Consider the following 17,013-nt stretch of genomic DNA (forward strand, 5'->3'; position numbering starts at 1 on the left):
AAAGTTGTACAACTATGATCATTATCTATTTGAAAGAATTTCCATCACCCCCCCAAACGTCTCCATTAGCAGTCATTTTTGTGTCCATCTTCCTACTCCCACCCCGCTTTCCTTGATAATCACTAATATGATTTTGTGTCTGGATTTGCCAGAGACAGTGTGGGTATTTCATATAAATGGAATGGTACAGTTGTTCCTCGCTTCTTTCACCTAAGATATTGTTGCCAAGATTTATACATGTTGTATGATGTATCAGTATTTCATTGGAAAAATATTCCATCTTGTGGATATACCACATTTTGTTCATCAATTATTTCTACATTTTTGTTCATCAATTATTTCTACATTTTGGCCACTATAAATAATGATGCTGTGTAGATTTTTGTACAAGTTTTGCATGAACATTTCTTTTCAGTTCTCTTGGGTGTATGCCTAAGGAGTAGAATTGCTAGGTCATATAACTCTGTGTTTAACTTTCTGAAGAACTGCCAAGCTGCTTTTTATGCTGCTGCACCGTTTTACATTCCCATGAGGGTTCAACTTCTCTACAACCTTGGTCACTTTTTTTGTTTGTTTTTTATTTATTCATTTTGAGAGAGGGAGAGAGCAGGGGAGGGGCAGAGAGAAAATCTCAAGCAGGCTCCTGAGCTGTCAGCACAGAGCCCAACACACAGCCCGGTCCCATCAACCTTGAGATTATGACCTGAGCCAAAATCAAGAGCAGGGAAGTCCAATCCACTGAGCCACCCAGGGGTTTTCCCCCTCCCTTTAAAAAAAAAAAAAAAAAAGCCATCCTAGTGGGTGTGGAGTGGTATCTCATTGTGGTTTTGATTTGCATTTCCTCAGTAACTAGTGAAGTTGAGTATCTTTTCATGTGCTTATTTGTGTATCTTTGGAAAAATGCCTATCTTTTCCCCATTTCTTGTTTGGGTTATTTGCCATATTGTTGAATTGTAAGTGTTTTTTATATATTCTGGGTACTAGTCCCATATCAGGTACATGATTTGCAAATGTTTTCTCTCATTCTATAGGTTGTCATTTCACTTGTTTGTGTACTTAACAATTTTAAGTTTTGGAGAAGCTCAATTTTTATATTTATCTATTTTTTTTCTTTTGTTGCATGTGCCTTTGGTGTCATGGCTAAGAAACTATTGTGTAATCCAAGGTCATGAAGATTTATGTCTGCTGCTTCCTTCTAAGAGTTTTATAGTTCTAGCTCTTACATTTAGGTCTTTGATCCATTTTGAATTAACTTTTATATAAGGCCTGAGGTAGAGGCCCAGCCTCATTCTTTTTTTTTTTTTTTTAATGTTTACTTACTTATTTTTGAGAGAGAGAGAGGGAGAGAGAGGGTTATTTTGAGAGAGGGAGGGAGGGAGGGGGAGGGGCAGAAAGAGAGGGAGAAAGGGAATCCGAAGTAGGCTCCACATTGTCAGTACAGAGCCAGATGTGGGGCTTGAACCTATACAAACTGTGAGATCATGACCTGAAGGATGCTTAGCTGATGAGCCACCCAGGTGCCCCAACCTCATTTATTTGAATGTGCATAACCAATTTGTCCCAGCACCATTTGTTGAAAAGACTGTTTTTTTCTTCATTGAATTGTCTTGACACCCTTGTCAAAAATCAGTTGACTGTGGATGTGAGGGTTTGTTTCTGTTAAATTCCATTTGTGGATGTCTTATGCTGGTTGCATATTGTAGCTTTTTGCAGTAAGCTTTGAAATTGGAAAGTGTAAGTCCTCCAACTTTGTTCTTTTTCAAGATTGCTTTTGCTATTCTGAGTTACCGGATATGGTCTCGTTCTCTTGATCTGGTACTCAGAAGAGTTTAATAGGGAGTATTTAATATGCTATAGAATTTGTGGTCACACACAAAAGCTCCCCACTTCTTCCATAAATAATATTCTAGCTCTTGAAATTTCTACCCCTTTTATACATACTTTTTTTCAAACTGGAGGAACAACTCATGTGATTTAAACCTGTGTTTGCTAGGCTATGACAAGAGCAAGTTGTCATAATATTAGTGTTTGATTTTTTTCATGTGTCCTCTTCTGGACAAACCATGGATATATGTTTGAGAGGAAGAAAACTGAAGTGGGAGGAGGTGGTTGGTTTCGGTAGTTGTAATGTGAATGCACCTGAAATAGACTATAGTCTGTGTGAAAAATATGGACAAATTTCTTTTTTCAGGATAATAGAGATAAATGAATAAGTGGAATAAAATATAAACCATAGTAATTACAGTTTTTGCATCTGGTATCTTCTAACAACTACTTAAGAGGTGTGATTCCAATATTTAAGTAACATACAATTTGCTTGACACCTAAGCCAGAGTTATCACCTATGTGATTAAATTGCAAAAACAAATCTTAGATGTCACTGCTCAAATGGCTGCAATTATATTAAATTATTAGTTATTTTAACTCTATGAACAGGGAGAGTTTGTACTATATTTTAGTACCTGTTTTACTAAGGATTTGATAAAGAAAAGTTTATTTTCTTTTAGTTTGAAGAGGGCATTATTTAAGGCTATAGTTAACTCAGGTGCATGGATTTGACCTCTTATCCTCCTATTATTTAGAATAATGTGATGGTAGAGTTTTAAAGGTACTTTGTGTTGTGTATTATCTCCCCTGCCCCCTGCCCTTTTTGTAAGTATGTTTCGCACCTAGCATGGAGCTCACCATGGGGCTTGAACTCAGTACCCTGAGATCAAGACCTGAGCTGAGATGATGAGTTGGATACATAACTGACTGAGCCACCCAAGTGCACCATTGTGTATTATTCCCTTGTTGCTAATCTGTAACAATCGTTGACTCATTCTCTAGAAAAGAAAGTCAGAGTTTAGTTTAGGGTAGGACCTCTTCTTGAACTCACATCATGCATAATAAAATTATGTCTTTTAGAAGTTAGAGTCCTTGGCAGTCTGTTTAATTCTGGTTAGTATTGTAGAGTAGAGTTGTTCATTTAACAATAATTTATATAGAGGCTACTATTTGATAAGCTTTGTGCTGGGGTTTGGAATTACAAAGATGAAAAACTTTGGTCTCTGCCCTTAACAACATCAGCATTTTCACAAGCATGAACATTTCAGGGAACTTATTAAAACAAGGTAAATTATTTATTCAAATTATATTTGACCTTGCAAAATCCTTTCACATATTAACAAATTATATTTAAGTGTGTCAAGGCATTGTGTACTTTAATTACATTAACTCTTTTAATATTTTCATGGTTTTGTGACAGTCCAGGATCTTAAACACAAATGTATGGGACACTATCCTGTGTAAGTTGGATGATCATTATGAAGGTTGATGTTTGGATGTCTTATTTCAGGAGTTTGATGAGTTTCAAGTGGCAAGTTTAAAGGGGCAATGATTAAAAATGAAAGGATACAAAGTCCATCAGCATAAGATTATTTTGTGCTCATATTTAAGCAAAACCACAACTGCTTCATTATGTTCTATAAACTCTCTAAGCATGTCCTGCTTCAGAGCATTTGGCATTTTCAGGTTGTTTTCTCAGAAACTTTCTTCTCTTAGTTATCCATGTGGCATCTATCTCTTACTTCTTTTAGCAGTCTGCCAAGATGCCTTCTAACTGCCTACTATATGTATGCTCCATAAACATCTCAGGGTCACCAATTTTAATTCTGAACCCATCATTTCCCCCTCCACCCCTGTCTCCCCCTGCCCCTTTGTAAATTACATTGCCCTAAAGTTAGTTACTGTAGTCAGACCTCAGAGCTCACATCTGCTCTTTCTTCTCATTATACACATTTAAGCAGACACTGAGTCCTGTAGGTTCTTTCCTAACATCTTGTTTATTTGTCCCTATTTCTGAATCCTTAATGCTCTGCCATAAATAAAAACATCATCTTTCACTGGCAGTTATTTCAGTAATCCCTGACTCTGTCTACCTCCAAGAGTATACCTCTCTAATTCTTCCTCTACCCTGCTATCAGAGTAAATTCTGTAATGGCAGTTCAGTCATGTGACTCTTGACAAAAAGCCTTCTCATTTCTTAGAGAAAGGATAAATCAAATTCTTTGATGTGGCATACAGTGTTATTTAGGATTTGGCTTCTGTCTAGTTTTTCAACTCTGTCCTTTTTTTTTTAGAGTGAAAGAGAAAGAGAGCAAGCACGAGTGGTAGTGGGAAAGAGAGAAAATCTTAAGCAGGCTCCAGGCCCAGTGTGGAGCTGAACATGGGGCTTGATCTCAGGGCTCTGGGATCATGACCAGAGCCGAAGTCAAGAGTTGGATGCTTTACCAACTAAGCCCACCCCAACTCTATCCTTTTTGTGCCCTACTTTATTTGCTTTTTGTATTCTATCCATACCAAGTTGTTGTAGTTCTCTGAACATATCAAGCTATTATAGGCCTTGCTTTAATTTGCTTCTACTGCTTTGGCTTCTAGAATTATAATAATAGCTAGTATATGCTGAGTGCTTATTGTCCACTGGGTTAAGTACTTAACCTATATATTATCAAATAAACTTAACCAGTACCATTTGAAGATAGCAATATTTATAGATATTTACAGTTTACAGATGAGGAAACTGAAGCTTAGAGACATGGTGTAACATACACAAAAGTCATATATCTAGTTGATGATGGAGCCAGGATTTGGATTCAACTATCTTGGAACTTAAAGCCCATGTTTGTAACTACTGCTATACACTGATGCTGCTGTCATTGATGTCCCTCTTCCCCATCCTGTTGGATACCTTCTTGTTCCAGAGTTGTCATCTCTAACTCCTTTCCTTCATTACTACCCTAGGTGGAATTGACCATTCCTTCTTCTGTGTTCCCATGTTGTCCGTATATAACTGTTACAGCATACATAATACTTTATTGCATTTACTTGATTGTCTTAATGAGCAAGAATCATGTCTTATTTGTTTTTGTCTTATTTGTTTTTGTGCTGCCAGTATACAGTAGAATGTTTGGCACATAGTAGATGCCTGATAAATGTTGAATGAATGTGTCTGTAGTGCTTAATATGCTCAGGTTACTTGTTAGCCTAAGATGAATATAATGGATTCTATATTATTTTTGTGGAGTAGAGAGTATGAGTATAGGAAGGAAACTGACCTTAATGATAGTAGTAGTGGTAATATTAATAAGAATAATAGCAACTAATATTTGTTGAGCAATTACCATGTGTTAAGCCCTGTTGTGAAATTTTAGATACAGTATCTTGCTTACTCATCAATAACCCTGTGATGTAGTTACTGCTCTCCTTATTTTATAGTTGAGGAAAATGAGTTTAAGAGAAGGAGAACAAGTTTGCTAAGATCACACTATGAGAGATGAAGTGGTATTCTAAGAGTCCTTACTCTTAGTCATTATTCTTTCTTCCCCTTACTAGTATTAATTGGAGGTTTATGGGTGTTTGAGGCTCCTTTTAATTTATTAAAATCAATTATTTCTTTCAAGCGTTGAATGCTTATTTTCTATTGGGATAATGAGTAGAAGCCAGGACTTCGTCTAACTGTGGGGAAAACAGGAAGTTTTTCCTTTCAACAGTAAGATTTTCTTGGCTTTAACTGCCATATACTTCATTCCTTGTGACTTTTCTAATGACTTTGTGAGCAGTCTTCTTTTTAAAAAACCTGTTGTGGCACAACATTTTGTTGTATACGTGTTGTATGTATGCATTAGAAATAATGCAGTTTTGGGTGTCACAAATTACTAAATGAAAGCATAATTTGTCTTAAGACTCTGGCAGAGAAGTGTTAGTGGGTTTGATAATCTTGATTACATTTATTTTATTTAGACAAGTTTTTTCCTGACATTACTGTTATTGCTAAATTGAGGTATTACCATACTTGTAGTTTTTTGTTTTTTTTTTATTTACTTAACTGGTTAGTATTTGTTTTAGTTATACTCCATTGTTTGTTTATTATAATTTTTTAAATGTTTATTTATTTTCAAGAGAGAATGAGCAAGAGAGGGGTAGAGAGAGAAAGGGAGACAGAGAATCCAAAGCAGGCTCCTCTCTGTCAACACAAAGCCTGTTGCAGGGCTCGAACCCACCAACCATGAGATCATGACCTGAGCTGAAGTCAAAGGCTCAACCAACTAAGCCACCCAGGCACCCCATTATACTCCATTGTTTAGAAGATTCGCTTAATACAGTTTGGTGTAGTAAAAAAGGGTATGAGTTTTGGGGTCCAAAATACGTGGCTTCAGATACCTGTATGGTTATGTGATCTTGGGCTAGTCCCTTAATTTTTCTGAGTTTCAGTTCCTTAAAATGACGATCAGTTAGTCTACTTCATCGAGTAGGTAAGATGATTGAATGGAATAACATATGGAAAATGCTGATAGATATGAGGCATTTTATTAATGGTAGCCTATTTTTTTAAAAGCACTTGATTCATGGGAGCTTTTGTTTTATTTTTTTGAGAGAATGAGTGAGAGGTGCATGCAAGCAGGGGAGGGGCAGAGAGAGAGCAAGCTCCATGCCCAGTGCTAAGCTGATGTTGGGCTCAGTCTCACAACCATGAGATCATGACCTGAGCCAAAATCAAGAGTCAGATGCTTAACTGATTAAGGCATCCAGGCGCCCCTATTTTTTTTAAATAGCAGATTTATTATTATTATTATTATTATTATTATTATTAATTTTAAAGTAGACTCCATGCCCAATGTGGGGCTTGAACTCACTACCCTGAGGTTAAGAGTCACATGCTCTATCAGCTGAGCCTGCCAGCCCCCTTAAGTAGCTATTATTTTTAAGACCTTCCTTTCTGCCATCTTTCATTAGAAACTTAAAAAAAAAAGTAGATTCTATATTAAAAGTGTAGTTTAGAAGTTAAGTTTTTGTAACTGAACAAAGTGAAGTTAATTTTCTCCAGCTTTAACTTAGAATTAGGAAAAGCACAATGGTTCTCTCTTGTGCTGTGTGAAACTAATCAACTTCAGAAATCCGAAGATACTGTTGCCTTTTTTTTTTTAATGTTTATTTATTTATTTTGAGAGAGAAAAATAGAGAGCAAGTAGGGGAGGGGCAGAGAGAGAGGGAGACAGAGAATCCTAAGCAGGCTCCATAGTCATTGCGGAGTCCGATGCGGGGCTTGAGCTCATGAACCATGAGATCATGACCTGAGCTGAAACCAAGAGTGGGCACTTAACTGACTGAGTCACCTAAGTGCCCTACCATTGCCTTTTTTTGAGAAAAAGATGTGGGTCTGAATTTGGCAATACAGTTTTCCTTGTAGAAAGAAACTTGAAAAGCATATATGTTAAAGAATACAGCCTTTTTTGTTCCAGTATTCCAAGATGTTTTTGCTGATTTTATTGGGCCTTACAGTATCAGCAAAACTCATTCCTACATTTATCATTATTTGGTCCTAAATTGCAACTGTATTACTTTCTCCCTTTGAATACATCTTGGGGCATATTTGTGGTTGAAACTTTTGAATACTGTGTTTTTTGCAAAAAGAAATTGCTATGTCCTTCAGTAATTATCTCTTGGAACACTGATCCATCCTTTTTTGCCCTTCCAAGTAGAAATCAATAGTAAGCCACCTACATTCTAAAATTGGTGTAAATGCTGATTCTGGCTTAAAGTAGAGGGCTTACTTTGAGTGGGGAAAAGTAAGACATATTGGTCTATCCAAATATAAATTGTACAAAAGTGAAGAGAAATAGCAAATAGATTTTTAAAAAATTTTCAAATGTTTAAAATGTTTTATTTAGCTTTCCATTTTATTTATTTATTTATTTATTTATTTATTTATTTATTTATTTAAAAAATTTATTTATTTATTTGTTTGTTTTGAGGGAGAAAGCGCAAGCAGTGGAGGGGTAGAGAAAAAGGAGAGAGCAAGGATCCCAAGTAGGCTCCACACTGCCAGTGTGCAGCCCAATGCGGGGCTTGAACCCACCAACTGTGAGATCATGACCTGAGCCAAAGCTGGACACTTAACCGACGGAGCTACCCAGGTGTCCCTTAGCTTTACATTTTAAATGATCAAATCTGAACCTCTTAAGGGAGCTCTATTTTTGAAAGTTTGTGAGGAAAAGGAGTATAAAAAATTTCGCCTTCCCTTGAGCTTTCTCATAGCTCCAGTTGGAATTCATGGGAGTGATGATTACTCTTAAAGTTAGCAGGAACAAAATTTGTGGCTACTAATATTTTAGTCTCTAACTCAAAATACAAATTTATTTAACATGTTTAAGAGAAAAGCTTCATAATTTATTGTTACATTAACAGGTGTTCTATGCAAAACAATGTGTTTTCAACTTATATTTGAGAGCTTGATAGTCTTTATTTGATATAACCACGTGACTGGAGAATGTATAAACAAACATATATATGTGCATTTTTTATGATCGAATGTTTCTTTTTTCACTAACTTTTTACCTCTTAACTAGCAGTTGCTCTTTCCAGAAATATACCTTAGAGAAAGTAGCAGTTGGTTCTTGACGAATATATAGGTGAGGTTTTATTATTTTGCTTTTGTAAGTCTTTTTTAAAACACTAATATCATAAAAGTTTTAATTATAATACTGCTTACTTAAACTTGTTAACTTTTTAAATCTTATTTATTATTTTTTTATGTTTATTTATTTTTGAGAGAGGGAGAGCAAGAGAGAGAGAGACAGAGTGTGAGCAGGGGAGGGATAGAGAGAGAGGGAGACACAGAATCTGAAGCAGGCTCCAGGCTCTGAGCTGTCAGCACAGAGCCCAAGGTAGGGGGCTTGAATTCACAGACCGCAAGATCACGACCTGAGCTGAAGTTGGACACTTAGCTGACCGAGCCACTGAGGTGCCCCTATTTATTTTTTGTGGAATTGAGTTTTGGCCAAAGCATAGCTGGGTTAATGGTTTTTCTAACTAGATTTTGGTGATGTAACTGACATCATTTTTTTCAGGTGATAATATAATAGTTGAGTCTGTGGTTAATTTTCCTGTTAACTGTTGCTGTCCGGTTGTTCATTTCTGAAATGTCAAATGAGGTAAAAAATAGGAGAAAATGCTTGTTTCTGTTTTCCTTCTTGCCCTCCTTTGCATAAATTCTAGTTGAAGAGACTATAGTTACGTTTTTTAAAAAGAAGGGAGGGAGAGAAAAAACTTTTGGGAAGGAAGACTTAAAGTATTTTTGCCTTTAGCATTTATAAAAGATTACTTATAAAAAAACAACAGTTTTTGTGAACCAGAATTCCTCTCATCTTTTTACTTCAACCGTTTATTTTTGTACCTAATCAAAGATAGAAAAAAAAAGTTTGCAATCGTTAAGACGTGAAATAAACTTTATGGGTGCCTGGGTAGCTCGGTTGGTTGAACATCCGACTTTGGCTCTGTTCATGATTTCACTGTTTGTCAGTTCGAGCCCTGTGTCAGGCTCTGGGCGGACAGCTCAGACCCTGGAGACTGCTTCAGATTCTGTCTCCCTCTCTCTCTGCCCTTCCTCCACTTGCATTCTGCCTCTCTCTCTCTCTCAAAAACAAATAATCATTAAAAATTAATTTTAAAAAGGCTTGAAATAAACTTTATTGTCATTGGCAAAAACAGTACCATTATAAGTGGAAGTTTCATGCTTTGTTGCTCAGTGTAGTTGCTGGATAGAGATGAGCTATGTAACTGTCACTGGGCAGTAGAGACATTTCTGTGATCCTTTAGCTGTATATAAGATAAAAACCCATGAGCCTTCTGTATTTATACATGATAAAGACTAATTTAACTAGATCTAACATTATTTTGGACTTATCCATTTTATAGACCTGTTTTTGGGGACTATCTCACCAAGCCTTTTATGTTAAATATACAGAATTTGTCTAATTTAGTATTTCCATAGAGCTATAGATGGTTTTCATGTTGGCTGACCAGATATATTTTGAGATAATGCTATTGCAATCTGAATTATAAGTGTATGTATTTCTTTTTTTTTTTTTTTTATTCAACGTTTATTTATTTTTGGGACAGAGAGAGACAGAGCATGAACGGGGGAGGGGCAGAGAGAGAGGGAGACACAGAATCGGAAACAGGCTCCAGGCTCTGAGCCATCAGCCCAGAGCCCGACGCGGGGCTCGAACCCACGGACCGCGAGATCGTGACCTGGCTGAAGTCGGACGCTTAACCGACTGCGCCACCCAGGCGCCCCGCTAAGTGTATGTATTTCAACAGGTTTATCAGGTGAGATATTTATGAACTGCCAAAAGCAAGCCACCAAATTTCCCAAAGTAATAGACATAACTGGATATTTTTTACTTTTATTGAGTGCACATTGAGACAGGCTTTTAAAGTTTTGAAGAAGGGGGTGCCTGGCTGGCTTAGTCGGTTGAGTGGCCGACTTCAGCTCAGGTCATGATCTCACAGCTTGTGAGTTCGAGCCCCACGTTGGGCTCTGTGCTGACAGCTCAGAGCCTGGAGCCTGCTTCAGATCAGTGCCTCCCTCTCTCTCTGCCCCAACCCACTCACATTCTGTCTCTCTCAAAAATAAATAAACATTAAAAAAAATTTTTTTAACAAAAAAATAAATAAAATTTTGGAGAAGACAAGACAAAGGATATATTAGAGTTGAGTGCATTTTGGTACCTCTGATTGACATAAATGTATTCAGATCATTTGTGTATATAGTTATGTATAATTATTAACTCATTCTGAGAAACTTAACACTTTTCTCACAAGTGTTGTAGATATTTAGAATTTGATCTTTTGGGCCAGCATTTAAATATAAAATGCCTAGGGGCGCCTGGGTGGCGCAGTCGGTTAAGCGTCCGACTTCAGCCAGGTCACGATCTCGCGGTCCGTGAGTTCGAGCCCCGCGTCAGGCTCTGGGCTGATGGCTCGGAGCCTGGAGCCTGTTTCCAATTCTGTGTCTCCCTCTCTCTCTGCCCCTCCCCCGTTCATGCTCTGTCTCTCTCTGTCCCAAAAATAAATAAACGTTGAAAAAAAAAATTAAAAAAAAAATATAAAATGCCTAAAACTACACTTGAAAATTCAAGTGATCATCACAGGAAAAATTATAGCTATGCGAAGTGATGGAACTTGCTGTGGTAATCATTTAGTATATACGTACATGAAATCATTATGTTGGACACCTTAAGCTCATAAAGTCTCGTATGTTAATTATATCTTAATGAAATTGAAAAAGTGAATAAAATGAAAAAAAGGAATTCAAGTGAGCGCTGATGAAAATGTATCATGTGAGATTCTTCATGAATATCACTCTTCCAGTTTGAAAAGGCATAGAATGTAGACACTGGTGAGTCACAGGACAAAAGAGTTATAATTACATAAAATTTTAAAAATTACATTTATATAGTGTTTTATTATTTTCAAGTTATTTTACCTTATTTCATCATTTCAGTAGCATTGTAAGATAGGTAGGGCAGGTATTACCTTTGTTGATAGAGGAAGAAATGGAACGTCAGAAACACAGAAAGTGACAGCTTAACATCACACATAGTGCCTGATGAAACTGATACTTCAACCTAAGTCTCCTGATCTCTAGTACAATATTCTTTCCATTATGTCATGTTGCCTGATTGAAACTTGAATTTACATGCATTTTAAGATGTAGGAGAATTAAACTGAGTAAGTTGTTTTATGAATTTTAATTTTTGGAGAGAGGTTGTAAGCCTTTTGAAGGCATGGGACACATCTCTATTTTGTGTTTTTCTTTCAAACTTGATTCTTCCCAAGCACTTAGGCATGTGCTGTCTTGTGTATGTGATACTAACATTACTGACCTCCAGGATGACATTGCTACTGATGTTCTCTCCTTCTCCTGGTGGTGACCAGATAGACCATGAGCAAATCAACTTTTGCATGTTGTTATTCAAATCTCTCCCCGGTTGTTCTGTGTAGCCTAAAGCTGTAGTTGTACTTTAGATACTTTATAGTTTTTAAAAAAATTGATCTAAAGTTTACCTTACCATAAAATTTAGCATTTTAAAGTGTACAATTCAGTAGTTTTTTAGTATATTTACAAGGTTGTACAGCAACCTTCACCAGTATCTAATACCAGACATTTTCATTATTCCAGAAAGAAACTTGAGACCTGTTAGTACTCACTCTCATTCCTCCCTCTCTGACTGACTCTTCAGTTAACCACTAAATTACTTTCTATCTCTATAAATCTGTTTCTGTTGGCCATTGCATGTAGGTGGAACCATACAATATGTGACTTCTTGTTTCTTCTTTCATTAAGCGTAGTATTTGCAAGGTTCGCCTTGCATTCTATAGCATGTGTCATTACTTACTCCTGTGTTTTTAATTTATTTTTTTTAATGTTTTTATTTATTTTTGAGACAGAGGGAGACAGAGCATGAGCAGGGGAAGGGCAGAGAGAGAGGGAGACACAGAATCTGAAGCAGGCTCCAGGCTCCAAGCTGTCAGCACAGAGTGCGACGCGAGGCTGGAACCCACAGCCTGTGAGCTCCTGACCTTAGCTGAAGTCGGATGCTCAACCAAATGAGCCACCTAGGCGCCCCTCATTACTTACTCCTTTTAATGGCCGAATGATATTACATTATATGGATATACCACATTTTGTTTATCCATTTACCAGTTGATAGACTTTTCTTTTTCTAATTTTTGTCTATTGTGCATAATACAGGTATGGCCTTCTGTATACATATTTTTGTATGTTTTAAATCCTCTTAGGTAGCGGTGCCTGGGTGACTTAGTTGGTTAAGCATCCAACTTTGGCTCAGGACATGATCTTGTGGTTCATGGGTTCAAGCCATGTGTCAGGCTCTGGGCTGACAGCTCGGAGCCTGGAGCCTGCTTCAGATCCTGTGTCTCCCTTTCTCTCTGCCCCTCCCCCACTCATCCTCTGTCTCTCTGTCTCTCTCTCTGTCTCTCTCTCAAAAATAAATAAACATTAAAAAAAAAACCCTTAGGTATATACATAGAAGTGAAATTTCTGGGTCATATGGTTATTCTGTGTTTAATTTTTGGAAAGTTGCAAAACTGTTCCCCACAGGGGTCGTGTCATTTAGATTCCCACGAGCAGTATATGAAGGACCTTGTATTTTTTTCAGTGTGGACCACTCATTGCTTTCCAAATGCATCTTCAAGCCCATTTTTTATTTCATTCCCTTCTACCTCTATCCCCATGTCTCACTACCTAGTGAAATTCTATTCATCCTTCAAAGCCTAAGTTAAATGCTGCTGCATGTGCAAAGTCTTGGATTACTGGGGCTGGAAGTGATTTCTCACTGTTTAATACATGTAGTTGTACCATTTGTTTCTCTTTGGGGTCTTTTGTGATAGTCATGGTGCCTTTAACTTCTATCTTCTACCATATTTTTGTACTGTCATGGTGCTTCATATAAAACAGGACTTGAGTAAATACTGTTTACTCATTGGGGAAATGAATGGGAGAGAATAGAAAATCCTTAACTTGGATTTTTAAAATGTTACATGGTACCTATAATCTGTTTGTCTTCATAATATGTGTAATACCACATTAGACCAATGCTTTTTATAAAATAGAAACGTTAACTTCTCAGTACCATTTGTAATAAAAAATTCTAGAATTTGGAATGATGGTTTTTCTGTTCTCATAACTGGTAAGTTCCTAATAATACCTAATAATTTCTTGGGCCCGTGAGAAGATTTTTATTGTACACACAGTTATCTTTTAATATAATTTAACAACTGGTAGGCTGCATTTATCTTTTGGCATGGATTTAGAATGGCATCTTTGTCTGTAATTACATATTAAAGAAGCTGTGTTACAGGATAGTCATATGGCTCCATGTTATTAGATCTGAAGTTTATTTTGTAAAATTTTAGTACTTCACCAGGTAATAAAATGTAACCAAATCGTTTTCACTTTACAGTCTTTCTTAGGATGTTTTTTGGTGTCCATTATGAAACTGATGACAACAGCCAAATATGCCAAATAATGTAGTCCAAGTACTGTGGTCCTGTATGGTGGCCTTGTCTAGTAGTTAAGAGCACAGATTGTGTAGCTATGTGGCTTGGGTTTGAAACCTGTCCTTGTCTTTGTTATTTATTAGCTGTGTGACCGTGGAGAAGTACTTAACCTTTCTGTTCCTATTTTTCTATCTGTCTACAAATATGTTAACCTCCCTGGTTATACATATTTACATATTGCAGATGTATGTAGGTATATAAGTATATATTCATTATATACATGAGTAGTCATGTTCATGTTTACAATCATATACGTATATTTTTAGCAAAGTAAAGATCGTACTGTTTTGAATTTTTTGATTTTCATTTAACTTTATAAATGCTTTCTCATGTAACTAAATTATGCTTTAAAAACATTGTTTTTAATGACTACATGGTAGTCTATGCTGTGAATGTACAAAATGTATTTACCAAATTCCCCGTTGTAGTTTTTTTTCCTCTCATTTTTGGAATTTGAATTAATGTGCAGTGACTACCCCTGCATATTTTTGTCTGGCTTTCAGATACTTAAAAAAACATTTTTTTTTAAGTTTTACTTATTTAAGTAATCTCTACACCCAATGTGGGGCTCTAATTCACGACCCCCAGATCAAGAGCCACATGCTCTTCCAACTGAGTCTGCCAGGTGCCCTGTGGTTTTCAGATACTTTTTAAAGGATAGATTCCTTAAAATGGAATTACTGAATCAAAGGGCATGAGCCTTTTAAAGCATTTTGGTACACATTTCCAAATTGCTTCCCAGAAAGATTGCACATATGTTACTTGTTGAGAAAATTAATTTAGAATTAGCTTGTTTTGAAATTAGAGGCTTACATGTTTATTTTCATCAGTTGCTTTTGCTTATACCATTCGTTCATTTCAACGATTATGTATTTAATAACTACTTTATATGATGTATTGATACAGCAGTGAACAAAGAGGTATGTTTCCTAACCTCATTTAACTTTTTTGTCTGTAGGGCTCTAGATATTTGGCAGTGTTTTAAATACTATTTTAAGAATCAGAATTTAATAAATTGATTAGAAGAGAGGAAAAAATGTGCCTTAATGACCTATCCATGCTATCTAGTCTTTTTTACTATCTAGTCCAATTTTCATCTTCCCAGGGGCTATGTTCATGTACTTGTTTCATTTAAAAACAAAAAACGGCGGTGCCTGGGTGGCTCAGTCGGTTTAAGTGCCTGACTTCAGCTCAGGTCATGATCTTGTGGTCTATGGGTTTGAGCCCCGCGTCGGGCTTTGTGCTGGCAGCTCGGAGCCTAGAGCCTGCTTCGGATTCTGTGTCTCCCTCTCTATTTGCCCCTTCCCTGCTCACTTGCTGTCTGTCTCTCTCTCTCAAAAATAAATAAACATTAAAAAAAATTTTTTTTAAACAAAAAGAAACCAAGCTCTGTGCCAGGCACAGAAGATGAAATGCTCTTCAGGAAACTTGAATCTGGTGTATCTGAATTAGACTATAGTCATGTCTGAAGATAAGCAGATAGGCAGGACGCTCCCTCAAAGACCCTTCCCACAGCCTCATGTTTCTACTGTAATTTATCTGCATATACTTAAATTCTAAATCAGAAATCATATTACTTTAAATTATAGTTATTCTGACAATATGGAGATTAGTTTCATAGATACTGCATTTTTAACTCATAAACAGGTTGAATCGTTTATTTTGGACCAAGAAGATCTGGATAACCCAGTACTTAAAACAACATCAGAGATATTCTTATCAAGTACTGCAGAAGGAGCAGACTTACGCACTGTGGATCCAGAGACACAGGCACGATTAGAAGCATTGCTGGAAGCGGCAGGTAATTTATTTCTTGTTTTGTTATTTTCATCTCTTTAAAAGTCTAGATCTCTGTACAAAGCTGTGCAAGATTGCCCCCAAATTATGTAACATTCTATGAGATTTGAACTCTTAGTATGTGTTACATTTTTTATTGTTCACGTTTTATATTTTAAAAATTCTTGGTTGAAAGTTTTTAGAGAATGATTTCTGGGCTCAACAGTATTTTTAAAGGTCTTAGATAATCAGATACTTATCAATGAAAACTTATCTATTTCCAATTACATTATAAATGTGTGAGATAAATTTGGTTCCTTAAGTTATGAATCTTTGATCTGAACTGATTTAAGGGTATTCTGCATGTGATTTGTTACTCATTTTAGTCTAGGGATAACTTAATTATTATAAGTTGCTAGTTTTTTAATGTTTATTTATTTTTGAGAGAGAGAATTCTCTTGCACATGCGCTTGTGTGCAGGAGGGGCAGAGAGAGAGGGAGACAGGATCTGAAGCGGGTTCTGTTCTGCACTGACAGCAGAGAGCCCAGTGCAGGGCTTGAACTCACGGACCAGACCATGAGATCATGACCTAAGCCAAAGTCAGATGCTTAACCAACTGACTCAGCCAGGTGCCCCTATGAGTGGCTATTGTTTAAAAAAAGATGTTTATTTATTTTGAGAGAAAGAAAGAGAGAGAGAGGGTATGCATGCATGTGAGCGGGAGAGGGGCAGGGAGAGAGGTAGAGCTGCGAGTGCAGAGCCTGATGCAGGACTCAATCATACAAACTGTGAGATCATGACCTGAGCTGAAATCGAGAGTTTGACACCTAACTGAGCCACCCAGGTGCCTCATAAGTTGCTATTTTTTATTGTATTATTTTATTTTATTTATTATTTTATTACTGTTGTTTATATTGAACACCCTGTTTATTATTTGCTGTACCAAGTCTCCATTCCACTATAAAGAAAGGCTTTTTATCAGCTAAAATTGTTTTAAGAAGGAAGTTAACTTTTTAAAATCTTTTATGTTGTTTTTTTTTTATACTGCTTTTGAGATATGTTCACTTTGTGTGACACTCATTTTAGTTACTTATTTAGCATAAATATATGTGTATGTTAAATACATGTAAGAATTTAATCTAGAGGAATGTATACGTTATTTTTTTAAATAGTGCCTAAAAAATAAATAAAAAAATAGTGCCTAAAAACTTGTTAGAGTGCCATATATACTTTAAACCATGTTAAAGCTATTAAACTCCAGAAAATTCAAAATAAAAATGTTTTAAAGTATAGAAATTTGATTCAGGTACTGAGTACTCTAATAAGCATAA

The 17,013-nt window shown here is 36.3% G+C and overlaps 1 protein-coding gene across 4 annotated transcripts in view; it reads left to right on the forward strand.

Moving 5' to 3' along the window:
• Nucleotides 1–17,013, forward strand: part of ANKHD1 (ankyrin repeat and KH domain containing 1) — a 134,280-nt gene that overhangs the window by 12,851 nt on the left and 104,416 nt on the right. For all 4 annotated transcript variants that reach the window (XM_047085719.1, XM_047085698.1, XM_047085711.1 and 1 more), the window contains exon 2: nucleotides 15,553–15,706. In XM_047085719.1, coding sequence (XP_046941675.1) covers nucleotides 15,553–15,706 — 154 coding nt within the window. The remainder of the gene's footprint in view (nucleotides 1–15,552; nucleotides 15,707–17,013) is intronic.

This window comes from Lynx rufus, unplaced genomic scaffold (assembly GCF_022079265.1).
Source record: "Lynx rufus isolate CCGP_SWC_20201006 ecotype Redwood Valley unplaced genomic scaffold, mLynRuf1.p SCAF_1, whole genome shotgun sequence".
NCBI classification, from domain to species: domain Eukaryota; kingdom Metazoa; phylum Chordata; class Mammalia; order Carnivora; family Felidae; genus Lynx; species Lynx rufus.